At 48.3% G+C, this 25,189-nt stretch overlaps 1 protein-coding gene across 2 annotated transcripts in view; it reads left to right on the top strand.

Annotated features, from left to right (window-relative positions):
- Positions 1-9,736: 9,736 nt before the first annotated feature.
- LUC7L (LUC7 like) overlaps positions 9,737-25,189 on the top strand; it is a 45,165-nt gene continuing 29,712 nt past the window's right edge. Inside the window, exons 1-4 of one of the 2 annotated variants that reach the window (XM_019489976.2) lie at positions 9,737-9,918; positions 11,587-11,657; positions 12,794-12,888; positions 24,188-24,286. In XM_019489976.2, the coding sequence (XP_019345521.1) occupies positions 24,191-24,286 (96 nt within the window). In that variant the 5' untranslated portion in view covers positions 9,737-9,918; positions 11,587-11,657; positions 12,794-12,888; positions 24,188-24,190. The remainder of the gene's footprint in view (positions 9,919-11,586; positions 11,658-12,793; positions 12,889-24,187; positions 24,287-25,189) is intronic. The other variant, XM_014602185.3, reaches the window with a different exon arrangement.

Raw genomic sequence — 25,189 nt, 5'->3', positions numbered from 1 at the left:
ATGAGATGGAGCCGCAGCTCATCTCTGGGGTATGGGGGTTGTTCCTTCTGCTGCGTGCACCCCAGGAGGGCACAGGGTGGGGCTTGTGCCCCCAGATTTTCATGGGGTGAGGGCAGGGTAGGCTGCAGCTGCAGGCTGGGGCATGGAGGGGCGTGTGCCCCTGGATCTGCATGGGGCAGGTGGTGGCGGTGCTGGGAGGGGGCTACAGGTGGGGCAGGGCATCAGGAGGCGTGTGTCCCCGGATTTGCATGGGGCAGGTGATGGTGTTGCTGGGAGGGTGCTATAGGGGGCGCTGCAGCCACCCCAAAAATTGCTGTGGCCACCCCATAGCCTCCCTCCCAGAGCTGCTGCTGCCTTCCCCATGCAGATCCAGGAGCACATGCCCCCCCATGCCCTCCCAGACAAGCTGTGGGAGCAGTGGTGGGAGCAGCTGGATGCTGCTGGATGAGTGGCACGCAGCAGTGGAAGCCATCCCTTCCGCCCCTCCTCATGTTCCCTGGATGAGACATGGCTCCATCCCATAACCCCCCTCCCCTGGCTGGGCAGCACCTGCCCCAGCCTCTGCCCCACTCCCTCCTCACTGCGGGGGCCTTGATCTGCCCCCCACATACCCTTCCCCTTCCTCCACACCAAACTTATCAGCTGCACACAGCTCTCCACGCTGCCAGCAGTGCACCTCATTGCCTATGTGCTGTGCTGTGGCTGAACACATGCATGGGCCATTTATCAGCCAAATTATCAGCCACATAAGGCTGATTTCTGATATACACAATTTTCTTTATATCAGTACAGATCCGATATCGGACCAATGTATTGGTACACCTTTAGCCTGACCATTTTGTCGCAGGCTGTACAGGGTCCTGAACTCCATCCTAATTTCACCTTCTTTTCCTTCCCCATGGAGACCCATGATGCTTTGAACCCCCCTCTTCTCTAACATCCCATTCTCCTCCTCCTTCTGCATGGCACCAGCTTGCATGGGGAGAACCCCCCCGCATTTCTAACACCCCATTCTTCCTCCACCACAGTGTACCAGTTCACACACTCTCTTTACCTGCCTTATCTCCCTGCTCAGCCCTGTTTTGTTGTCACCCCAGAAACCCTATATTCCTTCCCACCAAATAACTTGCTCCCTTCTGCTTCTTCCACAAGGCTTCTTGGCATTGGGGAAGCAGCTAATTTCCTCAGCCCAAACTGGATCCCTCCCATTCCCTTTCCAAGCAAGGATCCCAACCAATCCTCTGCAAAATTTCAAAGCAACACAAAGCATGGAACTGAGGATAAAAACACAGGGAACTTTGGGCCAAAACTTTTCTGCCCTTGTTAGTGTAGATAAGCTCAAGCTAAGTGTTTGTTTTTGAATGTCTGGAAGAGCAGCTACTAGTGTCAGTGCTTGGTCAAGGGTCTATACACAGCTGTGCCTCTCCTTACTCCCGCCCATTATCTGGGTTCCCCTGAGGCTTCCACAGCATAAGCCACAAGAAGCACAGGTAGAAGAACAGCAGATAATTCACCTGCCCATCAAGAACAATCCCTCTAATAAGCACAGCTTTCTTAAAAATGGGAAGCAGCAATGCACAGGATTGCAGGATAGTTCTGCAGCACACAGCTGAGCCAATGGTCTGCCTATCCGATCATATAAACAAATGACTTTCTCCTATGCTTTCTGTTTTGGCAGTCTTTCTTTTATTTCCCCTGTAAACTCTCTGGTGGGGCTGAACTGCCTACAGATGTTGCTACAGTACTATTTTTATGGCTTAGCATTCTGTGAATAACCTCCACTGAAGGGCAAGAAGGAGAAGACAGATAAGCCCTACCTGTCTGTCTTTTGCCTCAAATGAAGGAGAAAGAGCTCCCATGTTTCATTTGATATTTTTGAGGAAGTTTCTACCATAATTCTGCTTGCATGGGAGGAGGCAAACTTTTTAGGCGGGGATCACATATATTTTATTTCTTTTATTTGGGGGGAGGGGGGAGGAGGGGTTATACCAAGGTCCCAACTTCTGCTGGTGGCATCTGGTGTCCAGCAATGGTGGTCATGTTTTACGTGAGGGTGTTTTTGTGAGAGATTAGCTCTGTATTGGAAACTTTGCTAAATGAGTAGCAGCTAATTAATTAAGTTTGTTGTTGCTTGGGTTTTCTGGGTTTTTTTAAAATGACACTTTCCTACCAGAAGCCCAAACATAGAGGTGGCTCACGTTGACAAAAGCACGCTTCAATTGATGTAGCTTTATACTGGCTCCCTGAGTGAAATAAAGTAAACCAGCATAATTTTAGTAAAGTAAACCAGGGAAGACTATACCTCGGTTGCTCGGGGCTGCAGGGGGGTGATCAGGAAGGCCAAGGTGGACATGGAACTGGGACTAGCTGCCCGGATTAAGGACAAGAAGAAGTCCTTTTTTAAATACATAGGGAGCAAAAAGAAGGTACCTGGTAACGTGGGGCCTCTGCAAGATACACTAGGAAATCTGGTTGTCACACCAGATGACAAGGCTAACCTATTTAATGATTTCTTTGCCTCCATTTTCCTGAGCAGGGACAAGATCAGCCCGTCCGCTGAGACCCTCTCAGGCCCTGGGGGAAGGGCACCCAGGCCTAGGGTCAGTGAGGATCTAGTCAGGGGACTTCTGGAGGGATGGGACGTATTTAAATCAGCTGGTCCTGACGATCTCCACCCCAGAGTGCTGAGGGAATTAGCAGAGGTCATTGTGGGACCCCTGGCACAGCTTTACGAGCACTCGTGGTGCTCTGGTGTGGTGCCAGAGGACTGGAAAGGGGACAATGTAGTTCCCATTTTCAAAAAAGGGAGGAAGGAGGACCCAGGAAACTATATACCTTCAAGTCAGCTGGCCCTGACAATCTTCACCCCAGAGTACTCAAGGAGCTGGCGAGCATCGTAGCCCAGCCTCTAGCACGGATCTTTGAAAACTCTTGGCGCTCTGGTGTAGTGCCCGAAGACTGGAAGAAGGCCATTGTGGTGCCTATCTTCAAGAAAGGGAGGAAAGTGGATCCGGCTAACTATAGGCCCATTACCCTGACTTCTATCCCGGGAAAGATCTTAGAAAAGTTTATTAAAGAGGCCATCCTTAATGGACTGGCTGACGCCAACATCTTAAGGGATAGCCAGCACGGGTTTGTTGCGGGTAGGTCTTGCTTGACCAATCTCATTTCCTTCTATGACCAGGTGACCTATCACCTGGACAAGGGAGAAGAGATTGATGTCATATATCTTGACTTCAAAAAAGCCTTAGATCTGGTTTCCCATGATCACCTCTTGGAGAAACTGGCCAATTGTTGCCTTGGGTCCTCCACCATCCACTGGCTGGAAGATTGGCTCCATGGTCGGACCCAGAGGGTAGTAATTGATGGAAGTCACTCATCATTGTGTCCTGTGACCAGTGGGGTCCCCCAAGGCTCTGTCCTTGGACCCATACTGTTCAACATCTTCATTAATGATGTGGACACTGGAGTCAGAAGCAGACTGGCCAAGTTCGCCGATGACACCAAACTTTGGGGCAAAACATCCACACCAGAAAACAGACGGGTGATCCAGGCTGACCTGGACAGGCTCAGCAAGTGGGTGGATGAGAATCTGATGGTGTTCAACACCGATAAATGCAAGGTTCTCCACCTTGGGAAGAAAAACCCGCAGCATCCTTATAGGCTCGGCAGTGCTATGTTGGCTAGCACTATGGAAGAAAGAGTCTTGGGGGTCATCATTGGCCACAAGATGAACATGAGCCTGCAATGCGATGCTGCGGCTAGTAAAGCGACCAAAACGCTGGCTTGCATCCATAGATGCTTCTCAAGCAAATCCCAGGACGTCATTCTCCCCTTGTACTTGGCCTTAGTGAGGCCGCAGCTGGAGTACTGCGTCCAGTTTTGGGCTCCACAATTCAAAAAGGATGTGGAGAAGCTTGAGAGAGTCCAGAGAAGAGCCACGCACGTGATCAGAGGTCAGGGAAGCAGACCCTACGATGACAGGCTGAGAGCCCTGGGGCTCTTTAGCCTGGAAAAGCGCAGGCTTAGGGGTGATCTGATGGCCACCTATAAGTTGATCAGGGGTGACCACCAGTATCTGGGGGAACGTTTGTTCACCAGAGCGCCCCAAGGGATGACGACTAGGTCGAATGGTCATAAACTACTACAAGACTGTTTCAGGCTGGACATAAGGAAGAATTTCTTTACTGTTCGAGCCCCCAAGGTCTGGAACAGTCTGCCACCGGAGGTGGTTCAAGCGCCTACATTGAACACCTTCAAGAGCAAACTGGATGCTTATCTTGTTGGGATCGTATGACCCCAGCTGACTTCCTGCCCTTTGGGCAGGGGGCTGGACTTGATGATCTTCCGAGGTCCCTTCCAGCCCTAATGTCTATGAAATCTATGAAATCTATAGGCCAGTCAGTCTTACCTTGATCCTGGGTAAGTTTTTTGAGAGAATTATCCTGGTGCATGTCCACAAGGGGCCAGCAGGGGAGATTATGCTTAGGGGCAACCAACATGGGCTCGTTAGAGGCAGGTCCTGTCAGACCAACCTGGTGGCCTTCTATGACCAGGTCACAGAATCCTTAGATGCAGGGGTAGCAGTGGATATAGTCTTTCTGGACTTCAGGAAGGCCTTCGATATGGTCTCTCACCCCATTCTCATTAAAAAACTAGGGGACTGTGGTGTCGACACCTACACAGTCAAATGGGTCACTAACTGGCTGGAGGGCCGCACCCAGAGAGTGGTGGTGGAGAGGTCATTTTCTGCCTGGAGGGATGTGGGCAGTGGGGTCCCCCAGGGCTCGGTCCTTGGACCCGCGCTGTTCAACATCTTCATCAGTGACTTGGATGAGGGGGTAAAAAGCACCCTATTCAAATTTGCTGATGACACGAATGTGTGGGGGGATGTGGGCACGCTAGAAGGGAGGGATAGGCTGCAATCAGAGCTAGACAGGTTACAGGGGTGGGCAGATGAGAACAGGATGGGTTTCAACACTGACAAGTGCAAGGTGCTGCACCTGAGAAGGAAGAACCAGCAGCATACCTACAGGCTGGGGAACTCCCTTCTCGTCAGTGCAGAGGCAGAAAAGGATCTTGGAGTCATTATCGATGCCAAAATGAACATGGGCTGACAGTGTGGGGACGTGGTCAGGAAGGCCAACCGCACCTTGTCATGCATCCACAGATGCATCTCAAGCAGGTCCAAGGAGGTGATCCTCCCCCTCTATGCGACGCTGGTCAGGCCGCAGTTGGAGTACTGCGTCCAGTTCTGGGCGCCGCACTTCAGGAGGGAAGTGGACAACATGGAGAGGGTATAGAGGAGGGCCACCCGCATGATCAGGGGGCAGCAGGGCAGGCCCTACAAGGAGAGGCTAAGGGATCTGAACCCATTCAGCCTCCACAAGAGAAGGCTGAGGGGGGATCTAGTGGCCATTTACAAACTAGTCAGAGGGGACCAGCAGGCACTGGGGGAGTCCCTGTTCCCCCGAGCACTACCAGGAGTGCAAGAAATAATGGTTACAAGCTGGCAGAGGGTAGATTTAGACTAGACATCAGGAGGCGCTACTTCACAGTCAGGGCGGCTAGGATCTGGAACCAACTTCCAAGGGAAGTAGTGCTGGCTCCTACCCTTTAAGAGGAGGGAGGGTCTTTAAGAGGAGGCTAGATGAACACCTTGCTGGGGTCGTTTGACCCCAGTGCTCTTTCCTGCCATGATAGGAGGTTGGACTTCATAGATTTCATAGATTTCATAGACATTAGGGCTGGAAGGGACCTCGGAAGATCACCGAGTCCAGCCCCCTGCCCAAAGGGCAGGAAGTCAGCTGGGGTCACAGGATCCCAGCAAGTTAAGCATCCAGTTTGCTTTTGAAGGTGTTTAATGTAGGCGCTTGAACCACCTCCGGTGGCAGGCTGTTCCAGACCTTGGGGGCTCAGACAGTAAAGAAATTCTTCCTTATGTCCAGCCTGAAACGGTCTTGTAGTAGTTTATGACCATTCAACCTAGTCATCATCCCTTGGGGCGCTCTGGTGAACAAACGTTCCCCCAGATACTGGTGGTCACCCCTGATAAACTTATAGGTGGCCATCAGATCACCCCTGAGCCTGTGCTTTTTCAGGCTAAAGAGCCCCAGGGCTTTCAGCCTGTCATCGTAGGGTCCGCTTCCCTGACCTCTGATCATACGCGTGGCTCTTCTTTGGACTCTCTCAAGCTTCTCCACATCCTTTTTGAATTGTGGAGCCCAAAACTGGACGCAGTACTCCAGCTGTGGCCTCACTAAGGCTGAGTACAAGGGGAGAATGATGTCCTGGGATTTGCTTGAGAAGCATCTATGGATGCAAGCCAGCGTTTTGGTCGTTTTACTAGCCGCAGCATCGCACTGCAGGCTCATGTTCATCTTGTGGTCAATGATCACCCCCAAGTCTCTTTCTTCCATAGTGCTAGCCAACATAGCACTGCCGAGCCTATAAGGATGCTGCGGGTTTTTCTTCCCAAGGTGAAGAACCTTGCATTTATCGGCGTTGAACACCATCAGATTCTCGTCCACCCACTTGCTGAGCCTGTCCAGGTCAGCCTGGATCACCTGCCTGTCTTCTGGTGTGGATGCTTTGCCCCAAAGTTTGGTGTCATCGGCGAACTTGGCCAGTCCGCTTCTGACTCCAGTGTCCACATCATTAATGAAGATGTTGAACAGTATGGGTCCAAGGACAGAGCCTTGGGGGACCCCACTGGTCACAGGACACAATGATGAGTGACTTCCATCAATTACTACCGTCTGGGTCCAACCGATTTCTAAATCCGATTTCTAAATACACATACACATTCAGTCAGCCAGACCCCCTCCCACATTGCCTCGGTTAACTAACTGCGAGCCCAATGTGCTGTTGGATGGAGGTGATTCAGACAGATTCTCCCTGAACAGAATGTACGTTACCAGACAGGAATACCAGACAGAAAATTTAGCCGGCAGTAAGGTTCAGACTGACCTATTTTAACAAGGTTCAGATCCAGTTACCACGGTCACGTTGGGAGCCTACGGGCAGTCCTCCTCCGAAACCCAATAGAGATTTTGAATTAGGTCTCTTACCTCTCAAGTTTGGTGCCTCGGGTTCGGGGGCGGGGGGCAGTCCGCGGTCCTCCTTCCTCAACACGTGTTCTGGATGCGAGTCACGGCACCAGGAACCGTCGTGGAAACACACGCAGCATACTTTTGGGTCAGGTCAGCAGAAGCTTTTATTTAAATGAAACTACAGCTGTAGGGGGGACTCCAAAGTGACATGGATTTCCCAAGCACTTGGAAGGGGTTCCCCCCAAGAGCAAAAGCAGGAGGCTTATATACTTTTTAACAGTCGCTTACAACTCATGTGATCATATAGTGGAATTAGCTAGAAAAGCAGCTACAAACATTACCTCATACTGCTTTGCTGTTATCAGGATGGGAACTATGGGGGGAGACAAAGGGAAAAATAACACTCCCTTCTTGCACCTGGAAATCAGAGTTGTACATACTTTTTTGTTATCTTCAAGGCCACGGTGAGCGAAGCAGTTGCAGAGGAGTTACAAAGAACAAACACTTTCCCTTATCAGTTCTACTCTACAGAGCCAGCAATTCCCCACAATGCGGTTATGTCATCTTATAACTCGTATGATCAAAGTTTAAGGCATTTATTTCTTTCTGATTCCACAATTGGGTCCAGTCCCCCTGCATTAGGCAGGAAAGACAACTAGGGTCAGGTGACCCCAGTAAGCTGACTGTCCAGTCTCGTCTGGAGATTTCCAGGGTAGATGATTGCACCACCTCTGTGGGAGTTTATTCTACAGTGTAGACGCCATGACTGTGAAGAAGTTTTTCATACAGTTGAGCCTGAAGAGGCCTTCCAGGAGTCTGCGGCCATTACTCCTGTTTTTCCCCAAGGGTGCCCTGGGGAACAGTAGGGCTGTGCGAAATTTCGCCACCAGTTTTGTTTCGATGCTGTTTCAACCTGTTTCGAGGTCAAAACAGCAGAATTGAAATGGAACCGACATGGTCGAAACAGCCTCGAAACAAAACGAGGCAAGTAGAAATGTTTTGCCATTTCGAGGCTGTTTTGCCATTTCGCCCATAGGCTGCAATGGGGAAGGTTGAAACAGCTTATAACTTTGTCATTTCTGGCCTGATTTGGATGAACCTTGCAGAAATGCTATCCCCTTCTGAGGGTATGAACCATGCCAAGTTTCAAGAAGATAGGTACAGGGGGTTCAGAGAATCTGCACCCCAAAGTCTTGAGAGCAAAACTCATGTCACATGTACGTATTAAGCCACAGTGGAGTCAAAGCTGCCAGGATGGTAGCCCTTGATGAGGCACCAAAGCCTGCCAAGTTTCAAGGAGATAGGTAGAGGGGGTTTGGAGAAACTGCACCCCTTATATCCTGAAAGCAAAACTCATGTCACGTGTATGTGTTAAGGCACAGCAGGGTCAAAACTTCAGACATGCTAGCCCCTTCTGAGGCCACAAAGCCTGCCAAGTTTCAAGGAGATCAGTGCAGGGGTTTGGGGGAAACTACACCTCGTGCTGAGGACAAGCAAAACTCGTGACATGGGTGACAGTGTGTGTGTTAAGGTGCAGCAGGGTGAAAGCTGCAGGCCTGCTAGCCCCTGCTGAGGCCACGAAGCCTGCCAGTTGTCAAGGAGATAGGTGCAGAGACTTCTGGGTTCTGGGGCCCTGCACCTCTAGCTGCTGACAGGCAAAACTTGTGAAATGGGCTGTCTTCCAATCCTCAGGGATCTCCCCTGAGCACCACAAGTTTTGGAAAAGTTTTGCCAGGGGTCCCGCAATGACCTTAGCCAGCTCCTTCAGTACTCTCAGGTGGAATCTGTCCTGTCCTCCTGACTTATAAATGTCTAGCTTTTCTAGTTGGTCATGCACAAGTTCAGCATCAACAGTAGGAAGGCGGTCATTCCCACCACGCCCCCTGTGAAGCTTATCTAGCATGTTTTTCCCCTTGGTCCAGTGAAATACCAGAGCAGTGTGGGCATTCAGGAGTTCATTTTTTTTCCTGAGTGCCTGTTACCAGCTGTCCTGAGGTGTTAAGCAGGGGTCCCACACTTTCATTTGTTTTCCTACTGCTTACATACCTACAGAAGGACTTCTTATTGTCCTTGATTCTCATCACTAACTTAAAATCAGTCGCTGCCTTAGATTTCCTAATCTTCTCCCTACATGTGCGGACTGCTGTTGTATAGTCCTCCTTGAGGACTCTCTCTAGCTTCCATTGTGTGTATGCCTCTTTTCTTTTTCAAGAGGACCATGATATCCCTATTAAGCCAAGAGGGCTTGCCAGCCTTTCTACCTTTCCTCTGCAGGGGAATGGTCTTTTTTTGTGCTTCGAGGATTGTGTCCTTGAAGAACAACCACTCTTCATGCACTCCATTTGCCTGTGGTCCCTGGTCCCCCATCGCCTCCCCTACTAATGCCCTAAGCCTCTTGCAGTTTGTGTTTTTGAAGTCCAGGACTTCAATTCCGCTGGTTGATTTGTCTGCCTTATGGCAGACAGGGAACCTCACGAGCTCAAGGTTGCTGTCGTCCAGGCTACCTTTAATATTCACGTTGCTCACCAGATCATTTCCTTTGGCTAGGCTACCTACATCGCCAGGGTTGAAACGATCCTACCAGTACGATCATTAGAGACCGGGGCAGGCGGAGCCGAGGCCGGGCTCGGCTAGACTCCATGTCCCAGGCCTCCGCGCGCTGCAGGGCGGGGCCGCTTCCTCCCAGCGTCCCCCGCGGCGCCAGCAGAGGCCGGAGAGCCGGAGCCGGAGCCGCCGCCCGCCTGCCCCGCGGGGGTCCCGCAGCGAGAGGCCGCCGCCGCCTTCTTCGTCGTCATCATCATCATCATGTCGGCCCAGGCCCAGATGCGGGCGCTGCTGGACCAGCTCATGGGCACGGCCCGGGACGGTGAGTAGCGCGGCGAGGCCTGCAGGAAGCGCCGCGGCCTGGCAGTCGCGCAGGCCTGGTCCGGGCGGGCGCGGCCGGGGACGGGGACGGGGCCGCCCCGGCCCTGGGCCTTGCCCACTCCCCGCGCGGGCCCGATCCCTGCCTCGGCTCTGCGCATCCTCCCGCCGGGCCTGCCCCCCCTCCGTCCCCTCCGTCCGCGGCGCTGGCGCTGGCGCTGGGCCCGATCCCGGCCGCCTCAAGCCCCTTGGGGCGCCAGTAGGGCCCTGTGCCCGAGTCGCGATCCTTCTGCTCCTGGCGGGCCGGGCAGGGGCCGCTGTAGGATAGCTGCCTCCCCGTCAGAGCGCTGGTTCCTCCTGAGCCTGGTCTTTGCACCCTCCCTCTTCTCCCTCAGCCCGTGGGACGTCGGCTCACCCTGGGCCTGGTTCTTGACCCCTTTCCTCTGACCCCATTATCCTGGCAGGACCTCTGACTCCCAGGTCTTGCCTTAGCCCCTTTGCTCTCTTCCCTGCAGCTAGTGTTCTGGGCCCTGGCTTTGATCCTCTGCCCCAAACAGGGACACACACAATCCGATCTCTTGCTGCCCTCTCTCGCAGCAGAGGCCCGGTGTCAGTGTCAGGTTTTCTTGCTGGTGACACCCTTGATGCTCCCTGTGCGGACCCTCTGCTGAGATGTTTAGAGCCTGTCATGATCTGTCTAGAACCGCCAGCAGCTGGAAGCATTTGCGTGCATTAAGTCAGACTTAAAATGTGCTGTTATTCCATTCCTGTCCTCGCACAGGACCGGTGAGGACACATTGAGCATCCAGGCCTCGTTCTCAAACATGGGCTCCTTATCAGATTATCCACAGCTCACCTCCAAGTGGTTGGGTTTAGCATTTGAGCATGAGCATCTGTTCTGCATGTGTCTGTGTCAACTTTGAGTGTCCACAATTGGTATTTGGCTGACTCACTAAGGAGCCTAGGTTTGAAAGATTGGGCCCTCTCAGAGTTTCCTCCTCTGTCTAGGTGCTGCCGCCCAACAAAAGTATATTTATAGTAAAGCCCATAAAATAGTCCAGAAACAATGTTCTGGGACTGCAGTTGCTGTAAGTAGAGTAAGCCTACGTTTTAGTCTTTGTAGCCTTTTTCTGAGGCTACCTGGAAACCTCAACAGAAAATACCCTTGGTATCTAGTTCTGCAGTGCAGAAAAACTCAGGCTTCCCTCACAGAAAATATAGTCCTGAGTGTCCCATCGCTCTACTGTTGCACTTGCAAGGAGAGCTGAAAGTCTCAACTTTCCTGACTTCATGTTGATCTATTTGGAGAGGCTTTCCAACGGGGGGCCCACAGCAAAAGCTCTGCATTTAATCAACACCTTTCACACAGAAGTGTACATAGGTAGGTTTGTGTTTAGAAACTGGTATTCCTAGATATTGCCCAAGAAAAGGAATGTCGCATCTTGTGCAAAACTGTATTCTTGCTATGGTTTGTATCTTCTCTTCTACTGAGTTATTGACTATTTAAACGCACTCTGACACTTAGCAGGGCTATCCAGGTATTTTGCACTTTGTTTCGTAAGTGAATAAGTGCTTTTTCTTTCTTTGTGTATTGAGTTGCTTTTGAATTGCTTCCCATATTTTTATTTCATACAAACTGAACAATTGTGGCCCCTCTATTTTATTTATAAAGGTTCAGTGTATCTTTGCCTGCCTACATCAATCTGCAAGGGAGTTGCAGAAAAGCCTCATGTTCATCGAGCCGTGAGTCACAACCAATTTTTAAAGCTGTTATAACAAAAAAAGTGTTTGCTTTTTCCTCACGAGTAACTTTAAAAGTGTAGCTTAGAAAGAAAGGAAAGAAAGAAAGAAAAAAAGAAAGAAAGAAAACATTTTCAATAGACACTACATTAATCCTGGATGCTTGCAAATCCTAAACTATATTCATACTTTAGTATTACACATACCTGTGTCATATACACAGATTAGCTTTAAAATTGTCACATACCATTGCCACTTTGCCTTTACTTTTATGTATCATTCCCCTGACTTCCTTACTGCAGGTGTGGGCAAGAAAACTTTTCCTTTAAAACTTTTCAACAGTGGGCATAAAATTCTACAGCTGAGGTCTTGAAGAATGCAGATGGGTATAGTATGTGTTGGAGCTCGCAGTGTGTATTGACTAACTTTGTTTCTTTTTTCTTTTTTTTTTTTCCTTTTTCTGCTTTTCTGATATTGTCTTGTTTAAGTGGCTCCCAAGTACAGTATGTCTTCTGGTGGGTGGGAGGTGGGTGGGAAGTACATGTTTCATGTTCCAGGCCAATACCTACAAGCTTCATTTTTCACGTGGCCTTGGACAACACACTACACAATTTGGTTGCCCAAACCAATTGGACTGATGCATTAGGTTACTGGATTAGTAAATAGCAGTTGCCTGTAAAGATTGCCAAGCACAGCCCTGTTTTGTGATTCATGGCCCTCTGATAGCATGGGTTTTAGTATCTCCTGTCCCCTACATACTCTTTGTATATTGGGAAAAAAAAAGGCACAAAACATTATGGCTGTCAGCCAAGTTGTCTGTCTGTCTCTCTTTTTTTTTTTCTGGCTGTGCTGTCTCTTTACATGGATGACAGGTGATAGACACTATTTGGCTTGCCAGCACTCCATTTAACATGTGATATACTCGATGTATAGATGCAAAAATAATGTTTCAGTTGCCAGTTGTAAAAAATCCAGAATAATTTATCCATAACTCAGCTTTTTCAAACAATCTTGGGGAACAGGAAGGTGAAGTATTTTTTTTTTAATCCGCATATTAAGGCAAAATCATCATACCAACACCTTCATGCTTTTATCAGTATTCTAATGCTTTCTTATTTGAAACCACACCTGAATTTCAGGAGATGAAACCAGACAAAGGGTGAAGTTTACTGATGATCGTGTCTGCAAGAGCCATCTTCTGGACTGCTGCCCTCATGATATTCTGGCAGGAACGGTAAGTGTGAGTCTTTGTAAGTTGGAATAAACCCTGAGTTAGTGGAAACTGTGTGGGATGGATCCCTGTACGATCTGAGGGGCCAGTTAGGAAATATTAGACTCAAATTCTGAATGTTCTAGTGCACACATTCTAATGTAACCAGTCTCTGACCTAGACATGCAGCTGCTGAAAGATCCAGCACAGAACTGACTGGAAGTACTTGAAAATAAGGATCCTAGAAACACTTTCATCTTGACCCCAGATAGTCTTTTCAATTTGAAATAGTTCGGACCTAAAATGACTTTCCATTTCTTTTAAAAGGTGCACAAAACGACTCTAGTTTCCAGAGATGACATGCTATATCATCCCGTTTAAATATCAGGAGTTTGGGGTGGGGGCGGTTGTTTCTTTTTTTCAGTTTAACTTAATTCTTGGGCCTCTTCCCCTCCCCACTGTATCGCTCTGCCTCCCAGCTTTTCACTCCTGAACAGCATGGTCATAGCTGAAGGGCTTGCTAGTAAGTCAGATTGTTTTCATCTCTCCTGATGCAAAGGACAATATATTGAGAGTATTAATGGCAATTTACAGTTGTCTGTAATCTTGTTTTTAATCTGGTTTGGCAAAGGAGGTAGATGAGGTATGTTGGAGCAGATTTGTTTAATTGGCACATGGAAAAAAAAGTCACATCTTCCTGCTCTTCTAGCATCTGCCCATCTAATCTTACGTGTTCAGTTCAGAAATGTTCTGTGGGAGCAAAGATGTACTATGGGATGATGCTCAGAAGTGCTTTAGTTCAAAGTATCTTAACTTTGGCTGCCTGCATAAAAATTGTAAAAATAGTTTGGATAACAGATACCTCAAAAGATTGCTTAATTACCATATACCCTGTGATACTTTCAAAAGAAAACACAGCACAGCTTGTCACCGCCACATAAGAATTAGATTGCTGCATGGTAGAGAAGAATTTGGATACTTGCTCCACTTTTTAAGTCGGTATTGCCATATTGCTCTGATTATAAATTGACCCTACCTATAAGCTGACTCCATGCTTTCAGGTTGACTTTTAGGAAAAAACAGCTTTTCCCACAGCTAAAGACCTTGAACTTTCATTCCCTTAAAAACAATCTTCCTGGAGAATCAAACAACCTGGGAAAGGCCTGAAAGGATGAAATATAGTAAAAATACTAAAATAAAAACTGCTTTATGTTCTTATGCCCAGAAAAAAAAATTCTGATGCGATTCTTTTATTGCATGCACAAAAAATGCTGCCAGCACAAGGATCAGAATGTTCAGGCCTTGATTGTAGCTCAGCCCTGTGTAAAAAAGTCCAGTGCAATTTTTATGGTTCTTCTGGAGGGGGAAAAAAAAATCAATTTAGGATAATTTACTGTATTGATTTTTTTAATTTGAAAACTGTTGCTTTACATTGCCAGCTTCTCTAAACTAGGTAGCTTAGGAGCAGCACAGCCATATTATCTTTTCCTTTTCCTTGTGTGGGGAGCTCAGTGTCTTAAACTTTTTTAGACTTAAGACACCCTTTGGATGATGCTAGCTCTTAATTTTCACTCTTTTTGACTAGAGAGAAATAAACAAGCAGTTTTTCATAGTTTCATAGTTGGTAGGGTCGGAAGGGACCTCAGCAGATCATCAAGTCCGACCCCCTGCCGTGGCAGGAAAAAGTACTGGGGTCAAACAACCCCAGCAAGGTGTTCGTCTAACCTCCTCTTAAAGACCCCCAGGGCAGGAGCCAGCACCACGTCGCTTGGAAGTTGCTTCCAGGTCCTAGCCAACCTGACTGTGAAGTAGCGCCTCCTGATGTCTAGTCTGAACATTTCTATTGCAGAGAACTCAGACTACAAATATGGATTTTTATTTGAAATATCTGGGCATCCTGGTTGAGAATCACTGCATAAGTTCTGGAACCACGGTGGTGTCAAGTCTGTACCAACAGAAAGAGCCACAGCACAGGCTGTTTGACTCGAACATATTACTGTAGCTTCCAAAATGTTTAAATTTTGGGGTAAAATTGTTAGTTGTAGACACTTCCTTATATTTTTAAAATAGTGTCAAAATAGACCCTAGTAAAGAAACTTGGAGTTTGGTCTTGTTCTTTCTTGCCGTGCATCAGCCTCTATCCCATCATGTGAGAGGGCTCTCCTGCCTTTTCTTCCTGGTTTGTCACTTGCCCATCTTGGGTTCCATCTTGTACTCCCCTTGCAGAGTGCTTTAGAACATGGGTGTCAAACTCATGCAGTTCTGAAGGCTGGGTGACTATAGAATCATAGAAAGTTAGGAGTGGAAGGGGCCTCAGGAGGTCATCTAGTCCAGCCCCCGGCTCAAAGCAGGACCATCCCCAACTAGATCATCCCAGCCAAAGCTTTGTGTTTTGGCTGGGTTTTGAAAGCCTCCAAGGAAGGAGCTTCTACCACCTCTCTGGGTAACCTGTCCCAGTGTTTTACTACTCTCCTAGTGAGAAAATTCTTCCTAATACCTAATCTAAACTTACCTTGCTGCAACTTGAAACCACTGCTCCTTGTTCTGTCATCTGCCACCATTGAGAACAGTCTAGCCCCATTGTCTTTCAAACCCTGCTTCAGGTAGTTAAAGCCTGCTATTAAATCCCCTCTCAGTCTCTTCTTCTCTAGACTAAATAAGCCCAGTTCCCTCAGCCTCTCCTCATAAGTCATGTGCCCCAGCCCCTGAATCCTTTTTGTCGCCCTCTGCTGGACTCTCCCTGATTTGTCAATATCCTTTCTGTAGTGGGAGGCCCAAAACTGAACATAGTACTCCAGATGTGGCCTCTCTAGTGCTGAATAGAGGGGAATAATCACTTCCCCTAGTGATTGACCTAGTGGCAGCACTCCTACTAGTGCAGCCCAGTATGCCATTAGCCTTCTTGGCTACAAGGGCACACTGCTGTCTCATGTTCAGCTTATTGTCCACTGTAACCCCCAGGTCCTTTTCTGCAGAGCTGCTGCCCAGCCAGTCAGCCCCCAGCCTGTACCGGTGCATGGGATTGTTCCGTCTTAAGTGTGGGACTTTGCACTTGTCCTTGTTGAACCTCATGAGATTCCTTTTGTCCCAAGCCTCCAATTTGTCTAGATCACTCTGAATCCTACTCCTACCCTCCAGCATATTTACTACTCCCCCCAGCTTGGTGTCACCTGCAAACTTGCTGAGGGTGTACTCTATGCCATCTTCCAGTTGTTGATGAAGACACTGAACAAAACCAGCCCCCAGACCGACCCCTGAGGCACCCCACTTGATACCGCCTGCCAACTAGTAGTAATCAATGACTTGATGTCTGTCTGAGCCCGATACTCCAGCCAATTTTCTCTCTACCTTACAGTTCATTCATCCAGCCCATACTCCCTTAGCTTGCCTGGGAGAATGTGGTGGGAAACCGTATCAAAAGGCTTGCTAAAATCAAGGCACATCACATCCACTGGTCTCCATGCATCCGCAGAGTCAGTCATCTCATCATAGAAGGCAAGCAGGTTGCTCAGGCATGGCTTGCCCCTGATGAATCCCTGCTGACTGTTCCTAATCACCTTCTCCTCCAAGTGCTTAGAAAAGAATTCCTTATGGATCTGCTCCATGATTTTTCCAGGGACTGAGGTGAGGCTGACTGGTCTGTAGTTTCCTAACTCCTCCTCCTTCCCTTTCTTATATATGGGCACTATATTTGTCCTTTTCCAATCATCAGGGACCTCTCCTGATAGCTATGATTTTTCAAAGATGATGGCCAGTGACTTGGCAATCACAGCATCCAACTCCCTCAGCACCCTTGGATTCATCCATCTGGTCCCATGGACTTGTACATGTCCAACTTTTCTAAGTAGTCCCTAACTTGTTCTTTTACCACTGAGGTAAGTTAGCCTCTTGCCCAAACTGTGCTGCCTGGTGTAGTAGTCTGGGAGCTGACCTTGCCTGTGAAGACTCAGGCAAAAAGGGCATTAAGCACTTCAGCCTTTTCTGCTTCCTCTGTCACAAGGTTGCGTCTGCCATTCAGTAAGGGACCCATATTGTTCCTGATCCTCCTCTTGCTACCAGCATACTTGTAGAATCCCTTCTTCAAGTAGTGCAGGTTTGGTCTGTGAGCTGCATCAGGCCTGCAGATTAGTCCCATGCACTGCATCAAGTGCCTGAAGCCAATTTGGTGTAACCATCACATGTAGCACATGCTAGACCAGCCCCGCAGGCAGCAGCATATGACATGTATACTTGTCTGGCCCCACGCGCTGCGTGCAGCAGGTGCATTTAATATGCTGGCATGCATCTCAGCCATTGCCACCAGTGCTAAGGAGTGAATTAAAGTGGGGAAGTGCAGTGGAACCCTCAAGTGGATGCAAAAGCAGCTCTATTAGAAGTTTGTAGTCTTAAAATGTTGGGTGTAAGGGTTTTGAGGCCTTATTAAGTGGGATAGGCGGTACACTGCTTCTTAGGGCAAGCCTCTGCCTTTCAGATAACCATCGCTCAGATCTCCTAAATACTTTTAGAAAGGTGTTACAAGATTCCTGCCAGCTTGACCCCTTTGTTTCCTCCATGTGTACCTTCATTGCAATCTATTAAGTTGCTTAATGGAAGGTTTCATGAAGCACAGGAGGAAGAATGGATGTTGAGTAGCTTTGCTTAGTGAAATGTGGTGGTTTGGTTTCTATTTGGTGCGTCTCGGATGCTGAGTATCTGAGGGCTTTTATCTACATTATGAGCTTTCTACCAGCAGAAGTTCTGACAGAGAGCAGCTGCCAGCATAAAGCTTTTAGGGTGCATATTGTCTCTACATGCACACCCAGTGTGGGCATGTCTACAGGCATTTTTTCTCAGCTGCTAGGTGACAATAGGAATCATAGAATCATAAAAGTAGGGTTGGAAGGGACCTTGTAGATCTTCAAGTCCAACCCCCTGCCTAGACAGGAGGAAAACTGGGCTCAGTTGACCCCAGTCAGGTAGGCATCAAGCCACTTCTTAAAGACCCCCAGGGTAGGAGCCAGCACCACTTCCCTGGGAAGTTGGTTCCAGGAGTCTTCTTTCAGTCAGAAAGTGGGTTTTCCTTTGCTAGCAGAAAGAAGTTGTTACCTCTAAGAATCACTGAGTGAACAAGCTCACATTTCTTCCAGCAAATCTATGTAGTGTAGTTCTAGCTTTTGTGTGGTGTTGGAGGTTCTAAGAGATTGGTAGCATGGCAGTTAGATTTCTTTACATTTCCTTCAGTCAGAGACACATGAGGCTGCAGGGATAAAAGTGGGAATGTTCTATCAGTGTCTTGATACTGGTTGACCTTTCTGCCCCTCTGAATATTGTAAGGAATCATAGAATGTCACAACCAAGGTAATCTGACCTGGAAGAGCAAATGGGTGTCCATTCAGCAGGCTTGTAGATGCGTACTGTGGTGGTATTTCCTACTTCCTGTTGGACCAGTTTTCAGACAAGTCCACCTGTGGGAAGAACTATCTGTTTGCAATCTGATTAGACTAGTTAATTCTACTTACATTCTTCCAGTTCCAATTTAGGATGGTTGAGCCTGGTTCCAAACATGATGGTGCTAAGGGAGAGTCATAGGATTGCAAATGAAGATATTTTGGTTAGGCTTTTGCTATTAGTTTGAGCTTATTGTTTGATGTAGTCTGTGCTGATTATGTTGCCAGTCTCAGTGTGAATAGTTGTGAATTCTGGAGGAACTGAAGGTGGGAGGTAAAATATTGCAATCTGTGCTCTTAGTAGACTGAAGCGATGCTTGAGCTTCCTTGGAGACCTTATTCTGCATTACATGTATGTGTATCTGAACTCATAAGCTGATGCTTGTGATCATCCTTGCTTAGGGGTTATGCAGTCAAGATGTTCTAGATGTTTGTTCTCAATAGAGATGCGCTGATACATAGGTTCATATTGTATTGGCACTGATAAAAGGAAAATTGACATTATTGGCAAACAGCTTTTTTTGGCTGATGTGGCCGATAATGTTGCTGATAAATGCCATGTGCATAACCGGAGCATGCATGTAGCCAGGAATGCAGCCTGGCAGCTTGGAGAGCAGCATCCGGCTGGTAAGTCTATGGGGTGAAGGGGGGGAATGGGGGGCACAGTGAGGGAGAGTGGGGCAGGGGCAGGTACTGCCCAGGCAGGGCAGGGTGTGGTGCAGGACGGAGCTGCGGGCAGCTCATCCAGGGGATGCAGGGAGTGGGGAGGGGGAGCGGCTCCCGCTACTGTGTGCACCCCAGGGGAGACATGGGGGGGTATGTGCCCCCTGGATCTGTGTGTGGGATGAGGGCAGGCTGCCCACTGCGCCTCTTCCCAGCTGGGGGGATAGGTTGGGGCTGCACGCAGAGGCAGGGCGGGCATCAGCAGCGTTGGGGGGAGGGGGCTATGGCCACCCCAAAACTATCCATAGCCACCTTGTACCTGCCTGCCCTGAGCGCAGCCCCTATCCAGACCTCTGCCGGAAGAGCCCAGCATCACCCCGACCATGCAGTGGGCAGCCTGCCTTTGTCCAGCACACAGATCCAGGGGTCACATGCCCCCCATGTTTCCTCTGGTGGTGCATGCAGTGGCGGGAGCTGCCACATCTCCCCATGCCCCCCCCGGACAAGCCTGGTGCCCCACCCAATCCCAGCCTCACTTCTCCCTCACTGTGGGGGGGGCCTCGATCTGTACCCCCACCATTTCTTTCCCCCAACTGACTTACCAGCTGGAAGCTGCTCTCCAGTGCATATCGGCAATTGGATTGGTATCTGCTGATATGGCTGGCCAATAATCTGCCATTGGTATCAGCCCAAAAAATCTTTATCGGTGCACCCCTAGTTCTCAAATAGCAATGGGCATATTTTTACTAGCAGAGAAACTGCAGTACTCCTGGATGGGGTGTCTGCTGGTAGTGATGCTACCAGATTAGCTGATGAAACAATTCTGAGAACTGTATAAGTGGAACATCCTCCAGGGATCTGTCTTTATACAATCTGTCATCTTGCATTAGTGTTGCATGTGGAGGTCCAGGTCCTGGTAAAAATATCCAGATATCTAGAATTATTGCAGGTCATTGGGAACTAGAACCCAAGGCTTTCTGCAGATGCTTGCTTGCCCAAAGAGAGAAACCTGGAGATATGTTGCCGTCTTACAAAGTCTGGAGAAAGAGGAGCTAGTAAGGTTGAGACCTACTTTGCTTAGCTTGCGAACATGTCTCTCCAAAGTGATGGTGCCACTTCAGTTTGGAAAAAGTTCTTGAACTTTCTTTTGGAAATATGACAGTCCTGGTCTGTGATTTTCAGAAGAGATTCCTCCACCTCCTCAGCTAGTGTTGGAAAGGAATTTTAGTATATAGTGGCCACACATAATGAAATCATTGAAAGTGCATATGTAGTTCTGGGATTGCTGAAAGTTGTAACTGCAATAAAATGACTGGACTGGAAGCTTCTCTAAATCCCTGGAAGAGAGTTGGCTAGGTCTGATCTTGCAAATCTTTCAGAGCTATTTCTAAAGATTGATATTTCATTTCCACCCAGAACTTGCTTCTGGGAGTGGTGCTTATGTCTAATACTCATGGTTAGCAGCACATATTTTTCTGTTCAAGCTGAGGGAGGTGTAGATGAATAGATAGCTCAGTGGTGACAAGTCGGAATAGTTTCAGTCTTGCTAACCAAAGATCGTACTAACACAGGGGAGGGCAAAATATGGGCTGCTCCATCATGTGCCCCGGCTATACAGTACCTACCCCTGCCCCAACCCCACTCCCTCCCTCCTTCACTGCGGGGGTCTCTGTCCCTCCCCTATGCTCCTGCCTCCCACACACTTACAGGCTGGACTCCTGGCTGCGTGCATGCTGCAGTTGCACGCAAGCATGTGGCATTTTTTCAGTGACATTATCAGTCACGTTGGCCAAAAAAAGTCACTTGCCAATAATGTCAGTTTTCCTTTTATCAGTGCCAATATGATATGGACCGATGTATTGGTGCACCTCTATTTTAAGTCACCAGTTTTAAAGCAGGACTTGTGGCGTGGTCCACTTACTGTGAAGCTGTTTTGGGATATGGAGAATTTGAATAATAATGTGAATCAGTATATGAGTACTTTGCAAGACGGTGTATAACATGGTGTAATGAAAAGAGAAGAAATAAGCAGATAAAGAAGGTGGGAATTATTGCCTCATTTGTACGCAATAAGGAGTTGTCCTGGTTTAAATTGTGGGTGCCGCTTGCTAATATTGTGGGCCAGTAGTGGCGGGGGCCGCCATTTTCATTAGAGGTGCACCAATACATTGGTCCCATATTGGATCAGCACCAATATAGGGAATGTTGACTGTGTTAGAAATCGGCTTTTTTTGCCCAATGTGGCTGATAATGTGGCCAGTAAAAGCCCCCTGCATGTGCACAGCTGGAGCACAGCCCAGCGGCTTGGAGACCAGTGTCAGGTTGGTAAATAGGGAGTGGGGGTCTAGATGGAAGCCCCCGCAGTGAGGGAGGGAGTGGGGCTGGGGCTGGGGCAGGCGCTGCTCAGCTGGGGTGGGGCAGGGTGTGGGGTGGAGCTGCAAATGGCTCATCCGGAGGGTGGGGGAGGTGCACCTGAGGGCATGGGGGAACATGTGCCTCTGGATCTGTGCATGGGATGGGATGGGCTATTGCTGAAGGCTGGGGCCAGGGGCTGCACTGGACTCTTCTGGGGGGTGGGGATGGGCTGGGTTGCACTCGGGGTACGTGGAAGCGGTGCTGGGAGGAGGCTAGGGGGACGCTATGGCGAATTTTGGGGTGGCTGCAGTCGTTCGTCCCCCTCCCAGTGCTGCCACCTGCCCCGAGCGCAACCCGCTCCAGCCCCCCAACCAGGAAGAGCCCAGTGCAGCCCTGGCCCCAGCCGACAGCAGCAGCCTGCCCTGCCCTGCCCCACACAGAGATTTGGGGGCACACACCCCCCATGCCCTCCCAGGGTGCGTGCAGGGCGGGAGCTGCCCCCGCACACACTCCTTGGATGAGCTGCTTGTGGCACCGTCCCATGTCCCGCCCTGGCTGAGCAGTGCCTGCCGCTGCCCTGCTCCCTCACCTTGTGGGCCTCAATCTGCGCCATCTCCTCCCCACTTTCCCCCACACCAGATGTATCACCCCTAATTTTCATGCCCGGGGGGTGCTTTTTGTTCTGATGGCTGCTGCATTTTGTTCTGAAAGCATTCCTGAGCCAGCAGCGAAAGCCTAGTATCCCAGGGGAGGGGGGGAAGGGGTCATAAAAGGGACAGGGGAAAAGAAGTGGCTTTTTCCACTTCTGGGCAGGAAAATGGGTGGAGGGGGTTGGGTGTGTCTGGGGGCTGCCTTGGCAGATGCTCCTGGCACTGGGTAGGTGAGGGGCTGTTTGCTTCTCTGTGCTCCATGTTCTCAAACCCTAGCACCCCAGTTTTTCTGTCTGGAGGAGCAAACAGTCCCCTCCCATACCTGGTGTCAGGGCCATCTGCCAAGGCAGTCCCCAGGTGCTCCCAACACCCTGCGCCGCAGTTTTCCAGCCTGAAGAAGCAAAAAGCCTTTCCTCTACCCCTCTCCAAGTTCTCTCCTCCCCCTGTCCCGTTTGCAACCCCTGGGCTGCTAGGCTTTTGCTGCTGGCTGGGGCAGCATTTCTTAATCTTTTACATAGCAAGTACCCCTTAACTTCTGAAAATTTTAATAAGTACCCCAACACTCAATTTTCATGGGGATTTTATATTTACAGACTAATGTGTGCTATATGTTGGAAGAAGGGCTGTGTATATAAGGCCGTGATATGACAGATGTCTGATCTGGTGCGGGTAGGGTTGCCACCTTTACACCACCAGTGCACAACTCAAGTATGTACCTGGGCTAGAGGTGATGTTGGCTAAAGCTAGGAGGGCTGAACCCAGTGCCACCCAAAGTGTGGCACAACAAATTATTACTGGGGAATTTAATTTTTTAAGCTGCACCAAATTTTTTGCCGTAGTTTTAAGAGGAGGAAGGAGCAAGAGAGAGAGGAAAAGAGGACAAGAGAGACAGAGTGTTGGGGTACCCGTGTACCCCCTGCCTGTGTCTCTCATACTCCCAGGGGTACGTGTACCACAGGTTGAGAAACTATGGGCTGGGAAATGCTTTCCCCCAGTCTTTAGCAACCATCTTGTTGCAATGAAATGCCTTGCTGGGGAACTCCCCAGCCAAGTGGTCATATCATGGTGTTTTGTAGCAAGTCACATTTTTCATGAAAATCACTTAATTTAATGATTTTCATGAAAAATGTGAAATTGCAATTTAAGCCAGGCCCTACCCGTAGAGCAAAATAGAAGGCTGAGCAGTCAGCAGCTCTTCAAGCAAGTTGTGTGGTTAGAACTGGTTAAGCCATACGTAGTCTTAATGTTAATCTTTCTCACCCCCTGATCATTATCTGTGTCTTAGCTCATGTTCTGAGGAGCCTGGAAGGGAATACAGTATTGCATGTGCAGTCTGTTTCTGTAGGATAAGGCACATGTGTGCTTCTTCGTGATGTAGAGTATAAAGATACATATATACACAGAGCTGCAGTCTAACCCCGTGTGCTCTTGTGTATACTTAGGCCTTTCGGCATTATGGCTTTCAGGATGCTAAGCATCCTTTGTCTGTTTGAAAACAAAATGAATACTGGCCTTGCTGATAAAGAAGTAATCTATTGGGCATTTTAACTAAGTGCTTAAAATATTACTTTTGGCTGCTGACCTACAGATCGAGAACCTTTTTTAACACCATCTACTACAAATTTGCTCTTTTGGGTGTGGTTGGAAGACTATGGAAAGGATCTTGTCTTATTGGGTTTTTTTGTCAGTTTGATTTGTATGGTCTTCTGCAAAAGAGTCCTTTGTTTTGGACCAATGGAATTTTAAAAGCCCTGCTGCATTAGGATGGGTCAGTCCTGTGAAAGGGTTAATTTTGTGAGACTTAGACATACTGCTCCCCTGGCCATATCCTTTTCCTCTAATTTACCACTTCACCAGGAAGCAGCACCTTAATTTTGACAGGCTCATTTTGACCCTTTCTCAGTGTTCTTCCCATTGAGACCCGTTTTCCTGTCATTGTGCAGTTTTAGGATTAAGACTGGGTAACTGCTTATCCTACTTTCCTTTGACTGTAGAGCTATTATGTTTTGTTGACAGTTAGCCAAAATAGATCACTACAAGAACACATGGAAGACCTTTTGGTCACTTTTCTCATTAGTTGACCAAGAGGGAAGATCAATTCCTGAAGTGCCTTTAAGGATGATGTGATGCATGAAATGAATATACACATCGATGTCAGTAGTTAAATATCCTCTGCTTCTTGCAGTAATAGAAAGTTGTAACGTTAATTTTCTTTTTGCTTTCCAACAGCGCATGGACCTGGGAGAATGTACAAAGATCCATGATTTGGCACTGAGAGCAGATTATGAGATTGCAAGTAAAGAGAGAGACCTGTTTTTTGAATTGGATGTAAGTTTGGAGGTGTGGGTAACTACAGTTATAAATGCTTACATCTTGCTGGACTCTGGAATGCGTGAGTGTCCAGTTGGCATTCCAACTAACCTTTGTATATGATATATTTACTAATGTGTGTAATTCATTGCCTCTTGTCAGCTAGATGAATCAGACAGGCATCAAAAGTTAAAACAGGTTAATTATATCATTAACAAAAAATAACAGAAGTAATACACTATAAAATATGGACTTTCCCTGCATTTTTTGCCTGTGCAGACCTGCCAGTGCCACTGCTGTAAGTCACGTTTGGAAATCCTGTTGCCAGCTATGCACACCATGGGACATTCTCTGCTCTTCACAGACTTACCTTTGCCAGCCTGAACTTCTTGATTGACTTCCTGGACTGGAACCAGTCAAGGGCAAAAGCAGTGCTAACTTTCCCTTGTTTGTATAGCTGTTGTCCATGCTGTGATGGTTCAGTGCACTGTGTCAGCAGTCTCTATACACATTGTCCACTAGATCTTAGAATGTAGAGACTGCCAGTCTTGCTCATAAACTTTGAAGCGGGGCCCAAGTCTTCTATTCTTTCTGAAGAATGTTATTTACACCATTGTTAGACCTAAGGTCCAGTTAACCTGCTTTACGCACTTTCCTGAGCAAAAGCACTTTCCTGAGCAAAAGAAAGAGCTTGGGGGACTGGAGAACTGAAGCAGATCATTCGGTTTTGGCAACTGAGCTTATGTCATCTCATTGCCAAGACAGATAATAAACTGTTTTCTGGTTGTCCTTCATGTCCCAGTTTCTTTTGAAATAAAGAGCCATTTCCAGTGCTCTTTTTGCAGGCTGGTCTCACGCTCTCATTTGTTTTATTAGCCTAATATGTTTCTAGCCAAACTTGTATATTACTGACAGGTTTTT

Source organism: Alligator mississippiensis, chromosome 13 (assembly GCF_030867095.1).
Source record: "Alligator mississippiensis isolate rAllMis1 chromosome 13, rAllMis1, whole genome shotgun sequence".
Classification (NCBI taxonomy): Eukaryota; Metazoa; Chordata; order Crocodylia; family Alligatoridae; genus Alligator; species Alligator mississippiensis.
The sequence above is the reverse complement of the archived record's forward strand: the minus strand, read 5'-3'. Positions and strand labels throughout refer to the sequence as shown.